At 43.8% G+C, this 22,598-nt stretch overlaps 1 protein-coding gene across 2 annotated transcripts in view; it reads left to right on the top strand.

Annotated features, from left to right (window-relative positions):
• FCHO2 (FCH and mu domain containing endocytic adaptor 2) overlaps positions 1–22,598 on the top strand; it is a 1,284,287-nt gene that overhangs the window by 842,185 nt on the left and 419,504 nt on the right. For both annotated transcript variants that reach the window (XM_069627506.1, XM_069627507.1), the window contains exon 17: positions 756–865. In XM_069627506.1, coding sequence (XP_069483607.1) covers positions 756–865 — 110 coding nt within the window. The remainder of the gene's footprint in view (positions 1–755; positions 866–22,598) is intronic.

Genomic DNA, 22,598 nt, shown 5'->3' with positions numbered 1-22,598 from the left:
CAATAGTCATGGGCGTTCTCCTATTTGGTAAAGTGTTAATTTGTTTAGAAAATGACTGCCATGATACTGCAACTTGAATGAGGTACATTCTGAGAAGGGATACAATGCAACAGCATCTTTTAAAGTATCTTTTAAAGTAAGTACTTGATAGTGACTAAGCAATTAATTATTTTGTATGTATAGATAGGTCGATATCACTGACTTGCTGAATAAAGTCTATTATTTTTTATATTATTTTTAATTATGTTATGTTATTTTTAATTATTGTTTGCATTTGCTCAGTATTTATTTTGTTTCATTAATTTGTTCTGTTTGTACTTATTCTTTTGCTATGTTGTACACTTCATCATGGTTTAACTTTTGCAAAGACCCCATAAAGTCCCCATCTGCTTCCTTTATTTTAGCTAGTCTGCATCCTTGTATGCATGCGCCCTAAGTCCAGGCCACTTGGTATGACCTACTTGAGAAGCTTTTTCCACGTCCCACCTAATTCTCCCCTCTCTATTTCCTCGTTTTCCACTGGTTCGCTGTTCGTCTGTACTACTTGCTCCAATCCTCTGCCTCTCCCAGTGCTTCATCAACTTGATATTAGAAGCACAAGAATACATTTTGGGTGAAAACTGAAATTTGCCTTACTCTCACAAGTAAACATGTAATCTTTGCGACATATCATATGCATAACAGTTAAAAAAACAAAAGCCTATGATGTGTCAGCTTTGTTTGGTTTAAGATTATTTTCATTTCTCTTTTTACAGTTATTCCCAGGCCGACAACTCCACTTTCTGTGAGCTCCATTGGACCACCTCCAAGACCTTCCTCCAGACCAAAGCTCTCATCTGGAAAACTCAGTGGGATCAATGAACTAGTAAGCATCCTTGGTTTTTCGTGATTATTGTATTATTATTCTGCATAGTTCTATTTTGAAATAGTTCAAACAAAGGCCTTCAAAATAAAGTGTATATACATGTTATTCATCATACACAAACCCACGCCTATTGCTATCCTCTTACTTTAATTGAAAAAAATAAATGTCAAATATAAACTTTGGATTTCCAAAAACTATCACTTAAAAAAACTTTACCCACTAACATATCATTCAAAGAAAACAAAGAGAAAATAACACATTATTATCCTTAAACCATTTTAGACCATGGCAACATATCTAATGTTCTCCTTCCTTCCCCATCTACTCCACCATCTCTTGCAAGACATTACACTTAAAACCAGATATTTTGACTGCTCCCATGTTGTATCTATTCAGGAATTTTGTGAAGCGATACATGGCTTTACACGTTTTCCCATGTAACTCGCCCACCAACATTTGTGTGAGCCCTGCTTGTGTAGTAGGTCAGCCAGCAAATCGCTCCAAAAATGCTGCACACATGCCAGCCCAATAATATCACTAGACGCAAGGACCCAAGTGTATCCTGTTTTTCCTGTTTTTTCATCTAGCAGTCTGAATGAAAGAGACATGTTTTAAAGGTTTGGGGGCTGTGTCTCTCTCAATTTCTCTTTAAAAATAAGAGTCTAATTGTTTTTTGTTAAACATGTTTTATTAAACGCATTTCTTTTAACAATACCTCCTTTAGTGCGAGATGTCTTCTTATGCCTCACGTCACTTGATCAAGGTGTGTATCTGGTGCACACACCCCTTCTCAGATGCCGATCTGCACAGATTCTGCATCTATTGCTAGGGTAACCTGCCTCTGATCCAGTGTTGTGCCTTCTGTGTGGGAATCATGACCTGATTCCTCTTGAAATGTCTTCAGCATATGCACGCAAAAGGAAAGGGCCCAGTACCGGAGCTGATAGAAACATTGGCACTCAAATGCTGCTCTTTGAAGGTCGATTTGTTGGGGGTTATCGTCCTGGGCTTGGTGTGGGTTGCTGTTGAGTCAATTGATAGTGGTCAGAAACTGCATCCCCAGTTAGTGGCATTTCTGATTGCGAAGCAGAGACTGTTGGTTCCCGATCTTCATGAACACCGGTACCTCCTAAGCCTAATACTGTACTCCAGGGTACGGCCACTGTTGACTCAATTGTTGTTCAAGCAGTGTGCCAGCTCAAACCTCAGTTTTCACATCAACTTTGGACAAGATCCTGACCTCAATCGCCCTGTGAACAAGAAGAGTAAGGCCTGAGATGTGGCATGGAAAAATATTTGCCAGAATTATGTTTTTTTCTTGAGGCAGGATCGCCTCATGCAGTTGGTCTCAGATTTAAGATTAGATGAACAAGCTCACGGTTTGTCCGTCTCTATATGCCTGAGGATTTCTCTTTCATAGTCATCCTTGCAAAGGAGACTGTTCGAACAACTGTCTGTGAACTGTGAAATGACTGACAAAGTAACCCAAAGTATGCCCCAATGCATTGTACTTAGGTGCTATGCTTATCTGTAAGCCTTTGAAAGAATTTTACATCTGTCAATATGGTATTGAATCTGTCTTTTGAGTACAAGATTCATTTTTTCTCCAACACAGACTTTGTGTTGCAGCAGTGGAAGTCTGACCTCTGGACCCTTTGTGATTCTCTGGCTTGTTGGATGTTCAGTTTCAGCTGCCTGTACATTGAAACCAGCAACGAGATTCTCAACACAAGCTCCAAGAGATTTTCCCACAGCTATTACAAGGTCTCTTTGGTAGACTCGGGAGGGATACCTTTTTAGAGTCATTCTGCTCAGATTTCACTGACAGCCAAAGCATCAGAGTATGGCTGGGGAGCCCTATGCTGCACTCTCATCTTCCTGGTCATTGACCAGCACCAGAGATAACGGAACTCATACATGTGTTGGAAATGAAGGCCATTCTGTTGGACATGAAAGCCTTTCTTCTCACTCTGTCGGCAACGTTGTTTAGGTGCACATTGACAAAACTACTATAATGTTTTTTTTAAATAAAAAGAAAGAGTAATTATCACCTCCTAAGCCTGATGACAGCTCTGCTTTGGCTCTGCTCAGTTGCGAGCCATGTCTTTTTAGTGACGGTTCATGTTTTGGGTGGCATCAGCACGGGGAAGACACTGAGTCGCTGCCTCGGGGCCAGAGGGTGACCTAAGGTGTAGGTCATAACATTTTTCTGCTGTGTGGGTTGTCCCTCAGACTAATTCACAGCAAAACACAGAACAGAGTATAGATTTGTTGGGCAGGTTCTGCTACACCTTCCACCAGAAACTGCTTATTCACACAGTACTTTAAAAGTTCAGGCACAGCATCAACTCAACGATTGCGTTTGGCAACAGTGTGGCCGGTTTTGGGTAGAGAGTCTTCAAGGATTTTCCTTTGAGGAAAGGCCTTAACTCATAAGAGAAAGGGTTGATCATTGACCGGTCCCTACCTTTGCTCTGCTTGGGAATCTGTAGCTGAGGAGCTCGTTTATGCACTACAGTGAATTTCTTGCCCAACATTTCCAATCAGTGCCAACAAGTATTCAAGTAAGGAGCAATACAGAAGCAAGTGGAGGTGCTTCTGTCATTATGTTGTGGATCTAGCAGTTGACAACCTCCTAAAATACTGTTTTTTCCTTTGTCACATTTGGCCAGCACAGGCATCAAAATGGATTATTGCAAACAGCTTTTTCTTTTGATTATTTCAGCTTACTTAAATGGGTGAGCACATTTTTGCTTTGCAGATCGAAGCAATTAGGCATCATTTGACTGTTTGCTTCACCTTTACCGACAGTCCGAAACCATCCACAATGGGATCTGAACCAGGTCCAAGAATCCTTAATGAGGAAAACGTTCAAGCTTCTTACTTCCTGCAACATTTACCTCCTCTCCTGGAAGACTGTCTTCCTAGATGGTGTGACATCTGCCAGGAAGAGCGAGTTTTAACATCTCTCATGTTAGCAGTCTTATACACGTTTTCATGATAAGGTGATCCTAAGCTGTGAAAAACCTGAGGGTTTTCCCTTCCCACTCCCGGGGGATTCTCTAAACAGGTGGCATGGGGAGCGCCATCGCTTTTAGATCCCGACCCTAGGGCCGGACTAGCGAGGATGATCACCTGGGTAGAGTGTCCTCTGGTAATGGGGAAGGATTACATAAAGGTGAGATATGGTATCCCCCCTTTTCAAACCTATATGGCTTACTGTTCCCAGGCACCCACTTTCCACATTCCTTTAATGAAAGGACTGAGGCGAGGAAGAGGAGCATTCCATCCAAAACATCAAGGTACCATTAAAACAAAGAAATTACATTCAGAGGCACTCTGCTATTTTCATGAATGTCCCACTAACTCGGTCATGCGAAGTCAGGTGTTGGGCAAAGATTGTATCCACCTGAAGCCTGTTAATACTCCACAGGTGTATAAAATGAGACGCTGCAAAAAAACCAGACAGGACGATTTGGAGCCCGAGAAGGAACCTGAGTCAGAGAATGAGCTGACCATCAACTGGGAAAGCCTCAGCACCCCGAGATCTGCTGACGGAGAACAGAGCACTGAGAGGCCTTGGTTTGAGAAGGCTAGAGAAAGCGTGGCAAGGGAGCCGTGCCTCCAAGGAGCCAGATAGAGGCAGCCCAGGAGTGTCTGAGGGTCAGGTGAGGAGCCCCTGACCTTGACACAACATAACTACAAAGGCTACGCTGAAGTAATCCCAACCGGTGAGTTCAAAATGAGACTGGAGCCTAGTTGGTGGAAGACGCAAAGCGTGAGAGATAATTTGTTGCAAGTGGAAGGACAAGCATAGGATGAAAGACGCGCTGAAGAGAAAACTTCAATTGTCCATTGTGAACTGTAATGCTAAAGCGATAATTGTGAAAGCGAAGGAAACAAAGTAAAGTAGTGGTCGTGTGTATGTTTACATGTTGTCGAAAGACTGTTGAAATTAAATCGCTCCCAAAGTGCAGGGGAGCTGTGCGAAGGTCGAAGTAAGAGCAAAACAGAAAGCATGCGAGGGTAGCTGCGCTAGATAGGAAGAGCGAGCTGAAACTCCAAAAGAAGTTGAAGAGTGCCTGGGGCACGACCCTGTTTGTGAACTGTGATAAAAGCGATAGATTACCAAGGGCACAATCCCATGAAGCTAAGGTATCAGAGTGGTCCCGTTAAGAACTGTTGGGCAAGGAACTTTGTTTTTTTTAACAAGAGAATCTGATGCGAAGAGTAACCGTTGAACTGTCAGGTTGTTGAGATTGTAGGGCAAGGAAACCCCTGATGGAACCAGAGCAAGAGAGTCTTGTGAAAGCAAAATATTGTGAACTGTGAAATTCCGGACAGAAGGTTATGAAAAGGGCCTCCAAATCTGTGGAGAAAGAAATCCCTTAGAAACCTGAAGGTGCTTAAGTGAACTATTTGAACACAAAGATCTTTGTTGAAGCCAAAGTAGCTCAAGCTTGGGGAAAGGAGCTGTGGGACAGCCCCAGTGCCATCCTGATATTATTTTGACTCACTATTCCATTTTTGATCCAATCCCGTACACATTTTTGTTGTAGAAAAAAAGTGAGGGCAAGCATAGGTTTGACACAGACATCATTATTATTTTGACTGACAGTTGACTACCTTTTGACTTAGTTTAATGGTTGACACTACTCCAATTTAGAAATAAGGCCAGTTAGGAAATCTGCAAATCCTTTTCAAGTTAATAAAGGTTTTACAAACTTGCTTCCTTGTGTCTGGGTCTTCTTTTCGATACCATGCCTACCTCACCAAGCACAATTCTGTCATGAAGTCATTTCTAACTTTCTCTTGGTGCTTCCGGGAAACTACGTAAGCATTTCACCAGATTTAAGAAAGCCTCAGTAACTTTTCAAAAGCAGTTTGTCCATTTTAGAGATCTGTAGGTGAGCCACTTGGGCTACCCTTCACATGTTCTGTAAGCCTTTTCCCCTGTATGTTTCCTCCAGGTAAGAAACTTCTACTGGGCAGGAGGTACAGCGTACATCCTTTGTGTAAACCAACTAACCAACTCCCATATGCGGCACCATATCTTTAGTAAATATTTTGCTATGCAATTTGTCCCAACAAGTTGGGAAGGAGGGAAAGCAGAATGTAGGAAGAAGTAATAGGAAATTAAAGGATAGTTCCGGGACTTTTTTTTTATTGTCCCTACGGTTCGGCCATGTGTTTTTAAGCATAACTCGGTAGATCGTAGAAAACTTTCCTATGGACCTTACCCGACTTTTCGTCCATTAACGCACTCGAAATCAGCCGCCATTTTCTGATAATCCTATCATTTCCCCCCAACGACCTGGCTCACCTGCTTTTGCGGCACTAAATCAAATCCCCCGCCCCTGAGCCTGACATCAGCAGACTCGTACCGCCCATTTCCCAACGCCAAAGCACGTTTCGTGTCAACAATCGCTGCGCCTCAGCTAATGAAGTGTCGCCATGGAAATGGCAGGACGCCTCTTTCCTCAATAAGTATAAACACACCGTTTCACAACACACAGCAGCAGATTTTCGATTCCATTACTCTCTCTGTGTTACTTTGAGTATTCTGTGACTCGTTTCTGTGCTCTGGTCAGCTACATTCGCCGCTTCTAGGCCTTGTGAACACCTGTACCATCTCTGTAAATTATTTTACTTTCTTTACCACACAATGGCTACAATAATGCCGTATATGTACGAGCCCGAGTACACCGAGGAAGAACTACTGGAAAGGCAAGCACGCGAAAACGATGGGGATTCGGACGGCAATTGGGAGGACCAGTCAACGGATGAAGAGCCTGGACCATGTCGCATGGGCGGCGTCTCCACCTGGTGCACGTGCAATCGGTGCGAGCTAATGCCAACTGAGGAGGAGAACTGCTGCTGCCGTGAAACTTCCGGGTGCTTGGTCTACATTTCGGAAGGCGAGCCAAGTCCGCAATGCATCACCGAGCTGCCAGAGTTCAGGGAAGCCTGCCTCTCACGGACCGTGTTGAGGATGATGATGGTGCTTATGCACGAACTTCGCGGCACTGTTCGTCCGCGTAATCCGAGTAACGAGTAAGTATACTCTGGTTGTGATGTCAGTGATGCCACTACTATTTCATGGTCGTCTCCCACATATAAAATTACATCTACATATCATTCGAATGCATGTACATTGGTTCCATATTGTGCATTTTCTAGATAGAATTTTTTTTCAAAGCAGAATGACATTTTTTACCTGAATCGACAGTGATAAGAAAGTTTTGTCATTTTAATACATTTTGCATCTTTCATTTTCACAGGTGGTACAGGCTGGTGGCCTATCGTTGCTTCACTTGGTGGCTTCACGGGAGGCTCGGACACCGCGTTCGGAGAGTAATACCTGCTTGTGCGGTACTTGCCATTAGACAACATTTCCCCAGCGACAGTGGACAATACCGCGGATTTTCCCTGAATGTGCTGCAACCGGAACTTTACAATGTGTAATGTTTATTATTTATGTTCAATTGAAATTAAGATCTAAAATAAAACCCAACATATATTTTAACAATGGTTGTTTTGATTTTTTAAATGAATCTAGTGTGTCTCCATTGAAAAGTCTTCCTGTGCCTTGTCTTGTCACACCACATGTCTCCGGCCAGCATCCTCCCTCACGCTGGCCGCCCACCTTCAATCCACATAACCGTTGAACCCATATGCAGCAGACATACATATGTTATTTTGCGGGTTGGCATCAAGCCTCCCGGCCTTGCCTCCTCCCCCAAAAATACTTACCACACCACTTTGTTCAAGCGTTGGCAATAAAAGGCCGTTGGATTTTATTGATACAAAACATGGTTATAGGTAAATAATCAATATGGTTGATCATAATAAATCATCCTTTTGGGCACCGGGTACAGAGATGACCCCCTCTGGCCCGTGCCGCCTTGCCACCACAGGCCAGCCTGCTGCTGACTGCCTAGGCATCCAGGGTGAACTGCACCCATATATTCTCCTGGGAGGGTGAGGTATTTATAAACTCACCCCCCTGCCTTCCATGTACTAGATCCTGCAGCCTGCCTCTTACATGCAGTTAGATGGCCTCTCCTTGGTGAGGCCCTGCGGCAAACGAGTCTTGTCTGCACGACCACCGCCCTAATCCACCCCCCCGCCCTATCAAAGGCAGTTCGCACCGGGGTACTTGTGCTGGCAAGTGGAGCTGTCAGGGAGCGATAAAGGCCAAGAGGTGCCAAAGACCATGTACACTTCAAAGTGGTCTATAGAGCATGGGTTGTTGTTCCCATGTCTACCTCCAGACCCCGTGTCTCCTGCCAAGCATCCCCCCTCACGCTCAACGGCCCCCTGCAATCCACATAAGTGTGTCTCCATTCACGAGTCTTCCTGTGTCTTGTCTGCACGACCACTACCCCAATCCACCCCCGCCCTATCAAAGGCAGTTCGCACCGGGGTACTTGTGCTGCCAAGTGGAGCTGTCAGGGAGCGATAAAGGCCAAGAGGTGCCAAAGACCATGTACACTTCAAAGTGGTCTATAGAGCATGGGTTCCAGCTGGCCCTATGTATTTATTATTTTATGCTACTTACCTTGTACTCCACTTCCCCCCTCCCCTTCCCCTTGCACTTTTACCTTCCCCCTACCCCTGCACTTGCGCGATCTGAATGACACCTGGCCTAGTAGGATCGTTGTCTGTCTTCTCCTTGTTCCCCCCCCCCTCCCTGCCTCGCCACGCCTTAAACACTTGTGTATAGGCGCGTTGCAAATGCCATATTATATCATATCAGTGACGAAGTGGTCCACTGGCGCTCAGGCGGCTCTGAAAAAGGCGGAGGAGAGGGGGTGGGTTACTGGAAATGACGTATAATACCCAGTTGCACTGTCCTAGCTATGAAATAATTTCCCGACCTAATATATAAAATGAATAATTTTAATAAAGATCTGATGGTGAGACTAATTTCATTTTTTATGTTTTTAAAACAGGTACATCCTTCATTATTGTATGTGTCACGAGTACCAGACACCGGCGGATGGCTTTTTCAACCGCCAGTTGCTTCTCCGCGTGAACAACGTTACCACCCTGACCATTTTATGGGACGATCGCCAAGTACAAGTATGCCCTTACGCGGTACTAACGGCTAGATGCAACACACAGACCGTTGTGGTGGCCTAGTGCCTCGTTGTTGGAACAGCCATGCGATTATCAGTGCGACCGAAGAGCTTATTTTATCGTAAACCAACACCCTGTGTACTGCACACGAACATCGCTTGCCTCAAGACGAACTATTTTGGATCGAGAGCAAAGAAAAATGCAAATCGCTGAATATTCTCTAAACATTTGATGTCCAATAAATGTACTTTGCCAAATGTACAATCTTGCCGTTTGCTTTTAAACCACAGTTTCATATTCCGAATTGTGGCGCTGTATTGTGAGATGATCTAAGACCCTGTGTACAGCAAAGGAACATTGCGTGCCTCAAAACGAACTTTTTGGAACGTGAGCAAATAAAAATGAAAATCGCTGAATATTCTCAAAACATTTGATGTCAAATAAATGTACTTTACCAAATTTACAATCTTGCGGTTTGATTTAAAAGTACAGTTTCATATTCCCAATTGTGGCGCGCTGTGTTGTGAGCTGATCTGTGTTGATTTCCGGGTTCTGTGTGGAGTCGCGTAGAAGACGCCTGGGCGCGTTTGCCTACGCAGCACAGTCACGTCACGGATAGAGGCGGGGAATATGAATGTTTTGATAAAGTCTGTTTCAGGGGTGGGGGATTTGATTTAGTGCCGCAAAAGCAGGTGAGCCAGGTCGATGGGGGGAAATGATAGGATTATCAGAAAATGGCGGCTGATTTCGAGTGCGTTAATGGACGAAAAGTCGGGTAAGGTCCATAGGAAAGTTTTCTACGATCTACCGAGTTATGCTTAAAAACACATGGCCGAACGGTAGGGACAATAAAAAAAAGTCCCAGAACTATCCTTTAACTTTATGGTGACTCGGGGGTGCTTAGTATGTTGCTCTCCTTCCTTCATCACTCCCACCCCGCAATCCCCTTGGGCCAATATGGCTAATTAAGTAGTGAAGCATAGTATGTTTCAATGGAGGGTTTGCAAACTGGGGGTTTTGCATTCTAAATTCATCTGCTGCATTGTACAGCATCTTTGCAGCATTTTTCCGTCCTACACTGCTGCATGTTCAGGCTTCTAAACAAGTCGTAAAGAAGGGAGAGCTATGGGCTAAGTACCTAAATCACTAGGCAGTTTTCTGTATTGCCACATCAGAGCACTACAAAGAAGAAGTCATGGGAAAGGCCTTGACAAAGACGAAGTGTCGAAACACGTGTTGGCTGAAACACACCACTCACAATAAATCGTCTTTTGTTGAACAACTCATACGATCACTAAATTCGTATTTATTACCAGGTAAAGCGTGGAAAACGGGAACCTAACTACTAATACTACTTATCTGTCTGAGGTTGAGAGTAGAACCTCAAGGTTCCATTTGTGCAGCTCACAAGCTATCTGTTAGGACTAACGCGTACGAAGAGTCGGTCTTACTCATTCTTTCCATGTTTGATTTAGGGCTGTCTCAGCTGCTGGATCAACCTACCCACCAGCATGGTAACACGCTGACTTGATCTTTTCTCCACTCTTCGTCGGACACCTTCTGAGCTGAACTGAGGTCTCACCAGCTCAAATGCAGGCAGGCTAAGCAGAAATGGAGGTGGACATATTGCTAAATTGAGAGACTGTCACTTCGACTGGAAACCAACTGCTACCACAAAGCCATTCGGGAAGCTAAATGTTCTTGTTACACGTTCAAGATTCAGATGGCTGTTAATCAGCTTTAGGATTTTTATTGGGTGGTTTGCTTACTTCATCATCCCCTAATGATCAGTCTGGGTTTTTACCTCCAAGCTACTATGTGATTCCTTAGTCCAATTCTTCTTTCAGACGATTGTTGATATTAGAGATAAAATTGCCTCATCCGGTCTAGGATCAGTGAATCGGCCTCCCTCTACTATGTCTGATGAACCTATGCAGTCGTGGCTTTGATCCAGATGAGATAGTGGGGGCTACATTGAAGAATAACGTCTGCATTACCCCTGGATACCGTACCTTTAAAAATGATGAAGAATATTATCCCTCAGATTGCTTTATTGGCTGTGCAGGAGGTAAATCACTTGTGCAGTACTGGAACTATTCCCTCATCTAATGCACGCTCTGGTGATCCCTCTCCTAAATAAGTCATCACTGGATCCCTCTGTCCTCTCTAATTTTCGACCTATTGGTTTGCGTTCCTTCTTTATGAAGATGTATCTCTGCTCTGCTTAGCTCATTTTTGGAGAGATCTGATTTATTTGACCACTTCCAGTCAGGCTTTCGTCCCGGCCGGGGCACAGAGAGTGTCTTAGTCTGTGTAGTCGATGATCTTGCCTGGCTTGTCGATCAGGGTGGGGTGGGTGCTCTGATACTTTTGGATATGTTGGGTGCATTCAACGCCGTCAACCACTCCATCCTGGTTGCTCGTTTGATTGAGGCTGGGGTGTCCCTCTGTGCGGGTGTTGGCTTGGTTGGAGTCCTTTCTTACTGGTCGCACTGAATCCCTCTCTTTTCTCATTGTGCTCTGTCCCTCATTCCTGTGGTGTTCCTTAGGGCTCTGCCTTGTCCCCTACATTGTTTAACATGTATTTTCAGCCTATGATCAAGCTCATCCATGCCCATGGCCTCCGATGCTACTTGTATGCTGATGACATGCAGATTGTTTGCATTGGTCGCCGTTAATTTAGAGGCTGCGTCTGCGGGTTGTCTTGAGGTAGTGGGACGGTGTATGTGGGTGATATTTGTCTTAGGCTGAATGGGCACAAGACTGAGGTCTTGGTGGTGGGTTCTCTCTTTGCTGCCTCTCTCTGGACCTCTGACCTTTGGCCCATTTCTCTTGGTTCACTTCCTCCCCCTGTTCTAGTGGTGAAGGACCTTGGTGTTAAATTATCTGTTTCACTTCCACAGGTGGCGGCTGTTTGCCAGGCAGGACATTTCAAGCTTATGATTCTGCAGAAAGTTTGCCCTTTCATTCCTTTTCATTGTCACACTCCTGCAGTTGCCTCACTCGTTCTGAATGGAGCAGAACTGTAACTCGCTCTACCTGGCCGAGCTGCTATGTCGTCTACGACAGCGCCAGGTCTTACAAAATTCTGCAGCGTGAGTGGTGTCCCAACTCTCGTTCTTTTCTTATATTTCTCAGGTTCTTCGCCACTGGCTTCCCATTGTGAAACAAGTACAGTTTAAATCTCTTTTCTTAGTTCACAGGGCGTTTTATGGACTGGCGGTCGAATATCTGCAACAGAACTTTCGGTTATATGTCCCCATCTGTGTGCTTCACTCTTAGAATCACGCTGGAGTCTCTGTGCCTAGGATCCGGCGCTCTCGTGTTAGGGGGCCGCGCTTGCTCAGTTGTGGCTGCCAAGCTTTGGAACTCACTGCCTAGGGTCTGTGGGTTATGGAAAATTACCTTGCTTTTCGCTGAGCCTTAAAAACCCTTCTCTTTTAGTGAGGTCTGATGGCTTTTACTCTGCTGGTTCTATAGCGCCAAGGTGCCTTCGGGCATACGTGCACTTAATAAATACCAACCAAATCAAACAAAATAATTGGAGAAGTGAGACATTCTCCAGGAACCCAATAGTGAACAGAACTTTTGGCAATAAAAAATTATGTTTGAGTTGAAACTTTACTTTTTGAGTTTGAAATGAGAACTTTGCAGCACCCCAAGCTGAAACTTTTTTTGGCCTCTTGGAAAAGAACTGAGACCTGGAGAAGGGAGTAATTCTCTCAGATGAAGTTCCTACCTGCCCAACAGAACTATATGTTCTCCAGAAGTAGAGAGCCATTCTTATGGACTAAGGAGATCATCTACTTTTTCAGTTTAATTACAAGTGTGAGGGACAGGAGTAGGCATTTTGACACACATCAGTGGACCTTTTTCATTTACTTGGGCTTTTTGACCGAATGCTTAGTTCCTAAATTGAGGCAGGGAAACCCCTCTTAGAGTTAGGCGGGGATGGGTTTCCTCTTTATTTTGATCAAATAAAGGTATATGCCAACAAGCATGCCACCTGTGTATCAGTCTCCTCCTTCTGCACCGTTACACAGTGTTTAAACTAAAGTGTTGGTGTTCCATAGCTAGAGCACCCCAACATGAATGTACACCCTAGATTCGATCATTGCATTCTATCTTCAAAAAGTAACCCCCATAATATTGTATGGTGCGGAAACCAAGCTTATTCTCAGTGCACAAGAATTTATCAAAATTGAAAGTCGATATTGGAAAAGTACATTGAAGTTGCCCAATTGTGTTCCAGTGTCATGGATACAGTATGAGTGTAGCCTGAAATCATTGTATGCTAGATACAGGTGGCAGCTTGTAACACTTTTTAGAAAATGTTTATTAGCGCCAGCTCCAGATATGTTGTTGGGAATTGTTGCTAAACACATGTTTATTTCTTGTCATGATTTTGTACGTAAATGGAGAGATTTGGTCATTCGATCGATGTGTGAAATCGAAGTGACCATTGAAATCCTGTTGGAAAATCCTTGTCGAATTAAGACCAAATTATTTGAATCAGATTGTATCTTGACGAAAGAAAAATGCTTGAAGTATAAGGATTATAATTGTAACCCATTTCAAATCAAAAGATATGGTACTGTAGAGGCGTATTTACAAAATTCACCCTCAAGTAAACATCGGAATGATTTCATGAGGTTTAGGTTTAACCTACTCCTGACTAAAGAAATTCAAATCAGACGTAAGATCACACGGGAGGGCGAGTACTGGTGTCGTTTTTGCCAATTGGTACAAGTTAAAGAAACATTGAAGCATTTACTAATTGATTGCTTAATGCTCAATGTCGTTCGCATTTCTCACTTTAAGAAATTGTTGACCAAAGAAGAATTATGGGAAAACGTGTTCATAGGCCAAAAATTAAAGACTCAAATTGCTGTTTTTAATTATTTGCAAGTACTGAAATTAGTGTAAATAGATGCAATATTAGATTAATTGCATTCTTCTATTTTTTAATTGAATTTCAAGGTAATTATAATAAGATAAGTTTTAAATGATTTACTGTCAAACATTTTTATTGTTTTAATCAATATTTGTGAAAAAAGAATTTGTAAAAGGTGATTTATCAGCTATATCAAATAAAACATTTTTTTAAAAAGAATGTACATTTATTAGTATTGTATGTTTAATGATTTACTTAGCTGTGATTTTCATGGATAGGTTTGTCCAAGGCCTAATGAAAATAGTATATTTTTGTACATTTTACCTAACTTGTGGGAATAAGAGTGCCCTGTGTCTGCTTATCTGAACCCTTCAACACCTCACACTCTTCGAAGTATAAGCCTTACTGCTGAGTTACACTACCTTGATATTTTGGCTCAACATTAGTGTCTTTCCATGTTTACCAGAATAGGGTGGTCTCTCATATTCGGTCCACGGGGCTTATTCTGTAAACCAGTTGATGGACGTTTTTTAATAAAAATATAGACCTGAACTCTTCTCTCATGTCATAGCTAGCTAACGGTATACTGTCCTAGTAAGATGCAACAGCTGCATGTGGACGGACTTTACATCTATTTTTCCTCTGGACCGGAAAAAGAAGTTTAAGGCCCACTGTAAAGAGGGGCAAAAGATCCCTATTAAATGATTCCCTCAATCTTGCTGATATTGCATGTAAGTGACCACATCATTTAATGATTGTCTGACGAAGATCGTGGCTTAGGTCAATGTACCCCCTTTGGGGCTGATAAGGTCCTGAATATCACATTTAATGTAAAGGAACTTTCGGAGATGAAGGCTTACGAGGAGCTTGGCAAGTGGAAAGCTGGCGTTACTATGCCTTACCTAACAAACCCTGGGTGCCCTCTCAAAACAGCCAGCCAAATAATTCTCTGCCCATTTTGAGTATTTAAGGCCCACTAGCAACAACCGCATTGACTTTTCTACTGTTGACAAGAGGAAACTGGGCAGAAACTGGGCAAGGGACCTTGGCCTCCAAAGAGGAAAATATATACAACCAACTGGTGATTCAGGAATGCAACTTTCCTGTGGGAGAGATGGTAACACTCCATCTAAGTGGGTAGCAGATAATCATGCAGGGATACGTAGTCCTTTCTCACATTGCTTATGATATAGGCTTCCTGTCCCTTCTCCTTTTCCTCCTTCTCTTCCATCATTTAGTGGGTAAATCGAGAGCTGATGGTGAAGATTCGGACCTTCTTCAGTTTGGAGGGCATAGAAGACTTCACCCCTATGGAGAGAAGCCAGCGGTCTTAACTTGCTTTTCTCTGCCGCAACAAATAAACTGGTGCACCACCTTGAACTTCCTCTGGTTCAGTAGTTGCATTTCAGACAAAAACATCAAGATCGTCACAGCCCAGCAAACCAGTGTGTCCCTTCATTAGGACAACGCGCAGTGCACCACAGATCCCAAGGGTGCATATCTGCACATCCATTTCATACCTCCACATAGATCCTTCCTAAAGTTACAGGCGGGAGACATACTTTCAATGAAACACGCTCCTGGTTGGAGTATGCTTGGCCCCAAAGTCTCTTCACCAAGGTACTGGTGATGTTCGCTGCTCATTCACTTCAGCAAGAGATCCACGTCTATCTCTATCAAAATCTATCTCTTTTCAGACAATTAGCTTAGCCATTTTAAGAGAAGGCTGCTGCCTCGCTCCAGTCTCCCGTGGACTAGCTCACGCCTCTCTTTGCGTTGGAAAATATTTTACATTTTGCAGCTTTCCCATCTACTTCATAGCTTCATTTTTTTTTTCAAACTGAGCTGATTGTTTCGGTCGTTTGGTCATTTTAAACCTCTTTCCTGGCTTAGCTCACTTCGTTTTGTGGTCACTGGTCCGTCCTGATGGCTACCATTGCAGGGGGATCCTGTCCTCCATTTAAGTATTGTAGCACTACTATCACGCATAAGGACAATAGGGCAGGGCAATATTGATTTCGCGTTGTTTTTTGTCTCTGCATATTTTTCCCATGTCAAATGAAGCCCACAAAAGCTGGTGGCATTGTTAACTTTAGTTCTACCTTTTTTGAGTGCACACTTGGGCAATCTTTCGGTTTTTTACTGCATGGTAGATATTTGTGCACTTCAGTACTCAAAATGGCTGCCACACTGTACAGCCACTGAACTTTTGTATGTCTTCCTCACAGGCAGGGGTAGAATGTGGCCATATATGGGCATCTTCTTTGCAGGCTTTTGCCAGAGCCTGAGCAGTAAACTTGTGTTGTACATGGAACTGGTCCAGGCTTGACAAAGGGGCCTCAAACAGCCTCATTACAAATCCTGGACCTTGTGTGAGGTCATAACTGTACATGAGCTGGCTGTTCATGACTGCACCACCACCTAGAGTTTAATTGTTGAATCTCCATTGATAGATTGGCTGGGGGTCCCAGCTTTTGGTAGATCAGGTGAGTATCTGCCGCCATTCTTCAGTCTACGATTGAAGTCAAGGATTTGCAGCACAAGAGGCCACCGAGAGACCCTGGAAGGCTGCTGCGGGGACACCTATTGCCCAATTCGTCTGCCACAGGATGAAGTTATGCTTTTTTAGGAGAGGCCTACCCAGTTCCCAGTCCTACATCACCAAGGTCCCCTAACTGGAACTCTGAAGAGTCATGGGCCTATAGCTGGCATCCACCATCCGAAAAGCGGTCTTCTCCTGTTGAATGGATCGTGTGCAGCCAGGTAGCATAAAACTTGCTGTCCAATCTTATTGTGGGCCATGAATATGCATCTCTACCGTTTTCTGCAAAGTTGATGATTCGAAGTAGACCCTGAGTCAAGTTCCTGTGTCTGTGTACCTGCAGACCCTGCAATGCTTATCGAAACAGCTCATTTAGCCCGTGGTCGCTTGTGGGTCCTCCAAAGTTATGGAATCTGAAGCAGATGTTTATCTTCAATCAAGTCTGCTGGTGTACGGAATGCGGTCTCTGAAGAACAGAACTGCTGACAACCCTGACCCAACTGCCAAAGTTGTGAAATGTAGCAAATTCTACATCTGTGACCACTGCCCATGACCGCCAATGGCACACCCTATTACAGCCCTGACTTACCTAGGGTAGCTTTCCATTCTGATCTGAGTACAGGGGGCAGGTTTGCGTATCTGTTTTGAAATACCCCAGGTCCCCTTTCACTAACATCAGATGTAAATGCCTTCCCTGCAGCTATCCTTGCCTTTGTTAGTGAAATCTGGGCATAATAATCCTGTTTTCCCGCCTCTCCCCTTTTTAGTCAAGAAACCTACTTATAGAATATAACAAAAATCAGGTATCATACTGTGAGGGGTCAGAAATGCAAGGAAGACAACTTTGCAAAGGTTTTTATTAACTCAACAGTATATGATTGACTCCTTTCTCCCTAACCTAAAGATGTATCTGCCTATCAAAACAAGGCTAAAGGAACTCTAATAAAATGTCACGACCCTCAGCCCTGATCCCCACTGGCAAGACCATTGGCCAGGTGGAATCAGGGCTCGGATCACTAATAAGGCCTGGCATCCACTTCTCAGGCCCTCTTGGGGCCAGTCCTGGCGCCTTTGGCGCCAGGCTCATCAGTAAGGAAAGACATCTGCTTGAGGAACTACTTTATTTAGGCTTTCAGCCAACATGGAGGCATCCACATAGCTTGATTCCTAGAACCAAGCTATGCGGTGTAGTGTTTTGGGTGTGGTGGCCTACAGACTACTTTACCTGGACTACTTTACAGTGGCTATTTAAACCACACCCGAACAAGACCACACACTTTGCGTTACTTTGCTTCTAGCAACGTGACGCTCACCGTGTCCAGCTTTCTCACGAGCCTGGTGAATTCCGGACCTGCAGAAAAACCAAGAACATAGTTAGCAGCAGAATCTTACCTGCATTCATCATCCTTCACTGCTCGCAGCTTCTGAGCAGCTCTGTTGGTGGAGTTCACCGCCCGGATCGAAGGACCTGAGAAAAGGAGGAAGACATCATTAAAGGAGGTAGTGGAGACATTACAACCACAAAGCGCTTAAATACTTACCTGGTTGGTTACTTATCGGCAGGCATAGCTCCGGAACTCCATCTGCGCTGGGAACTCACCGCGACCTACGAAAACAGAAAAGCACAGGTCAGTGAGGACAAGACATCGCTGCGCTACGCAAAGCGCCTCCTTACCTCATCATAGCGCTATAGCGCGCCATCATCTCTGTGAGAACCAACATATCCAGTTCTTCAAGCGGACACTCCACGCTCCTACGGAGATAAAAAAAGAGACATTTAGAACAGAGAAAAGGCATGCAAGAATTACGACGCCATCAATCGCAATAAGACCTACCTGAAAGACACTACAAGGGCAGCAGTCAGTGAAGTAACTGGACCGCCCGCGCACACAAAAGACAACGCGCCCCTGCTCGGAGAGCCCACCGATTCCGACAACCAGGTGAGAAGAGAACCTGGAGGGGTTGGAAACACAAGGGAGGTGGGGGAAAACTTACCTTGGTCGCCCAGTCCTAATATAGTCTTCATTTCCAGGCGGAATCCCATTGACACCGAGACCACACCAGGGAATCATTGGGAAGGGCACCAACGACCAACTGGCTTGGTGGCGTCCCCATGGATACCAGGTGAGCGTAACATAAAATGAATAAGTCCCTCACACTCATACATACATAAAACTAATAAAGAAACAATATGGCAATTCAAGTTACACCTGATAATTGTGTATCCCTGTAACTTGGGTCAATTCCCCTTCCCCAGGTTCAAAACATGATGTTCAATCCAGGTTCCAAACAAGAAAGTTCCTCCTTTTTATTGCCAGGTTCTATTCAGAAAGTTCTTCTTGCTCCAAAAGTCTTCTACTCATCATTTGACAAGTTTTCACAAAATGAAAAGAAAAGTATTAATTTTCAAAATGATAATCAACACTGCAATAACACTTATCCTTCTTGGAACATGAGCATTAAAACAATTCTTCTTGATTCACATGTCTTTGTCAGGATGGTTTCTACCATTATTCATCAGACACAAAAGTGGCCTTGCCACGTTCTTTCCTTCACAACCGTCAACCACAATACAGTACTTCAATGACTTCTTGCTGGTCCACTAACCAGCCAGGACTATGTTAATATTCCCTATCCTGATATAATTCCCTACCAGGACAAAACCTCCTAACACTACTACAGTACTTTGTGGTTTAGTTTGCTTCACAACCATCAGAAAAGTCTTTGACTTTTAACAACATTTAAGATTCACAATTTCTTCTGTGAAGTACCCACACATATAGATGCTGTTCATTCCACTGATTCATTTGCCCCAGGCAATGCAGGTTTTGTTCCTCCCTCCCTTGATAACTCTTATAAGGAAGGTTTCTCTCCTTGCACTCCTTTACCTCTCACTTTCACATCCAACAATGGCTGACAATGTCTCTGTATTGCACATGCTTTACTTTGGCTTAGGCAATGCTTGTTGTTGGGTGGTTTATCTATTGTCTCTTCCTCACTCTGGGAATGATGTTTACAATTCTGCTGCAATAACGTTCTCTTATTATATTGCCGATGCAGGCTATATGTTTACCAAGTTATTGCCCCCTCTTTACTTAGACAATGATTGTTATTGGTCTGCTTCAATGTAAGGAAGCTAAGCTTAATGCTAGGATTGAGACACCTAAATTCAAGCCCAGGAAACTAACTGTTAATAGTTCGACAAGAGCTAAAGGGTAGCCCGGTGGATGCCCATTTTGAGGCGGATAATGAATGGTGCCAGAAGACTCATGATAGCTTCACTCAGAAAATTAAACTGCACCAGCAATGCATAGCAGACCAACTAATTCAACTGCAATCCTGTGGTAAAGTAATGACTACGATTTCCTCGCCAAATGTCGCTATGCCCTATCCCTTCTCCTTCCGGGAGGTATTTGAAGGAGAGGTCCGGGTACTTAAGATCATACCAACATCGTGTAAAGGGGATAGCTTCCCCACTTTGCTGTTTCAAGAGTTTTTGAGCTTGCTTGTGCCTTGGGTGACTACTTTTGGCAGTTGTTCTTTCTCCAAAGCCTCTGTCCCCGATAACATTAAGAAGGCTTGTGTCTCGCCATTATTAAAAAAGGAGCATTTAGATGCCATTGATCCTGTAAATTTCTGGCCCATTACCAACATTCTTTTTATGTTGAAAATATTGGACAATATTCAATCAATATCAAAGCTTTGTGGAACAAAATTATATCCTTGCTACTGGTCAGTCTGGGTTCCGTGCAAATCATGGAACCGAGACCGCTCTGTTGGATCTTAAAACTAACATTGCGGAGATAATTGACAAAGGCGGGCAGGCATTGTTCTTGATTTGTTGGCAGCGTTTGATCTGGTTGATCATGCCCTTTTGTCTGATAGACTGGTCAAGGTTGGTGGATGTACCAGTTCTGCAGCGGGCTGGTTCAGATTGTTTCTTGGTCCAAGAACCGCTTATGTGACTAAGGATAATGCACAATCACAAATGGCTTCATTGATATGTGGCATACCCCAGAGCTCCTGCCTTTCGCTGCTTTTGTTTAATGTCTATATCAAACCACTGTGTGGCCTGCTATCTTCTCTGGGGGTACGTTTTGCTTCTTATGCAGATGACACCCAGATGGTGATTAAATTATCGGGTATCTATAGCAAAGACTTACCAAGGGTGAATTAAGTCTTTGGTGTTATACAGTCTTGGGTGGCCACCGACTCCCTGGTTTTAAATAACAAGAAAACGGAACAGCTTATTCTAGGCACTCCAACAAAGTTAAATCATCTTGATTCATCCTATAATTACGGGAAATATTATCAAGGTTTCTGACTCAGTAAAAACATTGTGGGGGGGGTCTATTTTGACTCCCACTTATCCTTTAAAAAACATGTCTTACATCTGAAGTCTTCCTGTTCTTATTACGTTCACCTATTGTGGCAGATTTGTCCATACCTTTCTGAGTCTAACAAGGCTATGATTGCGGCAGCTATCATCAACACCAAATTGGATTACTGCAACAGCCTGCTGGTTTGAACCTCTCAGCCAAATTTGCTAAGTCTTCAGGTGATCCAGAATGGAGCTGTCCGTGCCATTTGTGGTATTGGTCATCAGCTCCATATCATGGAGGCCCGAAGGAAACTGCACTGGCTGCCTGTTAGTCAAAGAATCAGGTTTAAAGGCACTACCTTAGCATTTAAGTGCTTGGTAGGTGAAGCCCCTGATTATCTCTCAGCCAGAGTTTCAAGGGTTCCTTTTAGGCAAACACTTCGCTCCAACAAAGACATTCTTCTACTGCAACTTCGAGTCCTCCTGAAAAAGATTGGAGACTCTAGCTTCCAAGGCTGGGCCCCGAGTCTTTGGAACCCGCTCCTTTCTGTTCTGAAGGGTTGTGTGTCGAGTGCCCAGTTAAAAAACTATTAAAAACATATCTCTTTGATCTGGGCACAGATTAAGCTCTTTTCCCCCTCAGTTTGCCCATATCCTTCTGCATTTGCTACGTTGTTGTGTTTTTTGTCATGCGAGCTCCTTAAGGCCCATGAGTGTATGGCGCTATATAAAAATTGAATAAATAGATAGAATGTAGCCCCCACTTTACTTTGGCAGTGAAGGATTTCATATTGCGGCAATTTTGCTCCCTTTTCTTTTTGGCAGTAATGGTTGCAACCTTGCTTTCCTTAAAAGTGAGTATATCACCCACATCACCTTCTTTCATTAGTTGGCTATTCAAAATTATTACTAGTGTTCAGAGTTCGTCTACGGAGCATTCCGGGGTTCCCTATCACATACAAACTCACCCGTCTATCCACATGTGTCCGCTTGAATCGCATTTCTGCAGCCCGTGCTGCTTGGTTAAAGGAGCTTACCTTGCTCCTCCTGCACTCCGGTGCTCAGCAGCCACCAGAACCAGCCATACAATGAAGAGAGTCTCTCTCTCTTACGGGACGGCTTGTTAGTTTACCGCTGCCCGCTGCGCTTCCTCTGCAGTTCAGAGTTTCCACTCTGAAGACCCTCTCAGGACCGAACTCCGCTTCCACAACAGTGGCTGCTCCAGTGTCTTCAGTTTGTTGCTGCTCACAACTCCTACTGCTGCTCCACCCACTAGGTCTAATGGCCTGCACCTGAGAGGGCATTAAATACCTAAAGATCCTGCTCAGGTGTGGGTCATTAGGAGCATGTAACTGCACACTGCAGTTTCGTGCCTCTGGGGCCCTCTTCCTCGCCCCAGTACTTCGGGCATTGTGGGACTTAAAGTCCCCAATGTTTTGATCACTTTTTATTTTCCAGGTCTCAATTTTGCAGTAGGCCTGAGTTCTTGGGATAATCGCCCCTGATTCATCACAATACCTTGCAACAGTTTGGAGCACTTGCTCTTAGGTTAGGGTTGAAGCTACATTTTGTAACTGTGGACAGGTGCTGCTTATAATTTTTCAAGGTCTGTGATAGCGTTTCTTAAACATTTTTCCTCTGACTTTGCCCTTTTGACTGTATGTAACAGTAACTCTACATTTTAAAATGTAGTTTGTGTCCCACGTGGACACCTAACTGTGATTGTACATATTGCTCACTTACTTTTTAGTATTTCAACTTGATTCATCTGTGTTGTTAAATCAATAAGTGTGCTCACCTGTGTGGACAATCTATTGCCTAACAATCTCGTGTCTATTATTTGTATGTTATGTAGCTCCCATGTAAAAATGTGGACACCTAAAATCTCTTTGGA

The sequence above is a fragment of the Ambystoma mexicanum genome, chromosome 6p, assembly GCF_040938575.1.
Source record: "Ambystoma mexicanum isolate Mex_15411 chromosome 6p, UKY_AmexF1_1, whole genome shotgun sequence".
Taxonomy (NCBI): domain Eukaryota; kingdom Metazoa; phylum Chordata; class Amphibia; order Caudata; family Ambystomatidae; genus Ambystoma; species Ambystoma mexicanum.
Note: the sequence above shows the minus strand (reverse complement) of the source record. Positions and strands in the feature narration are given on the sequence as shown.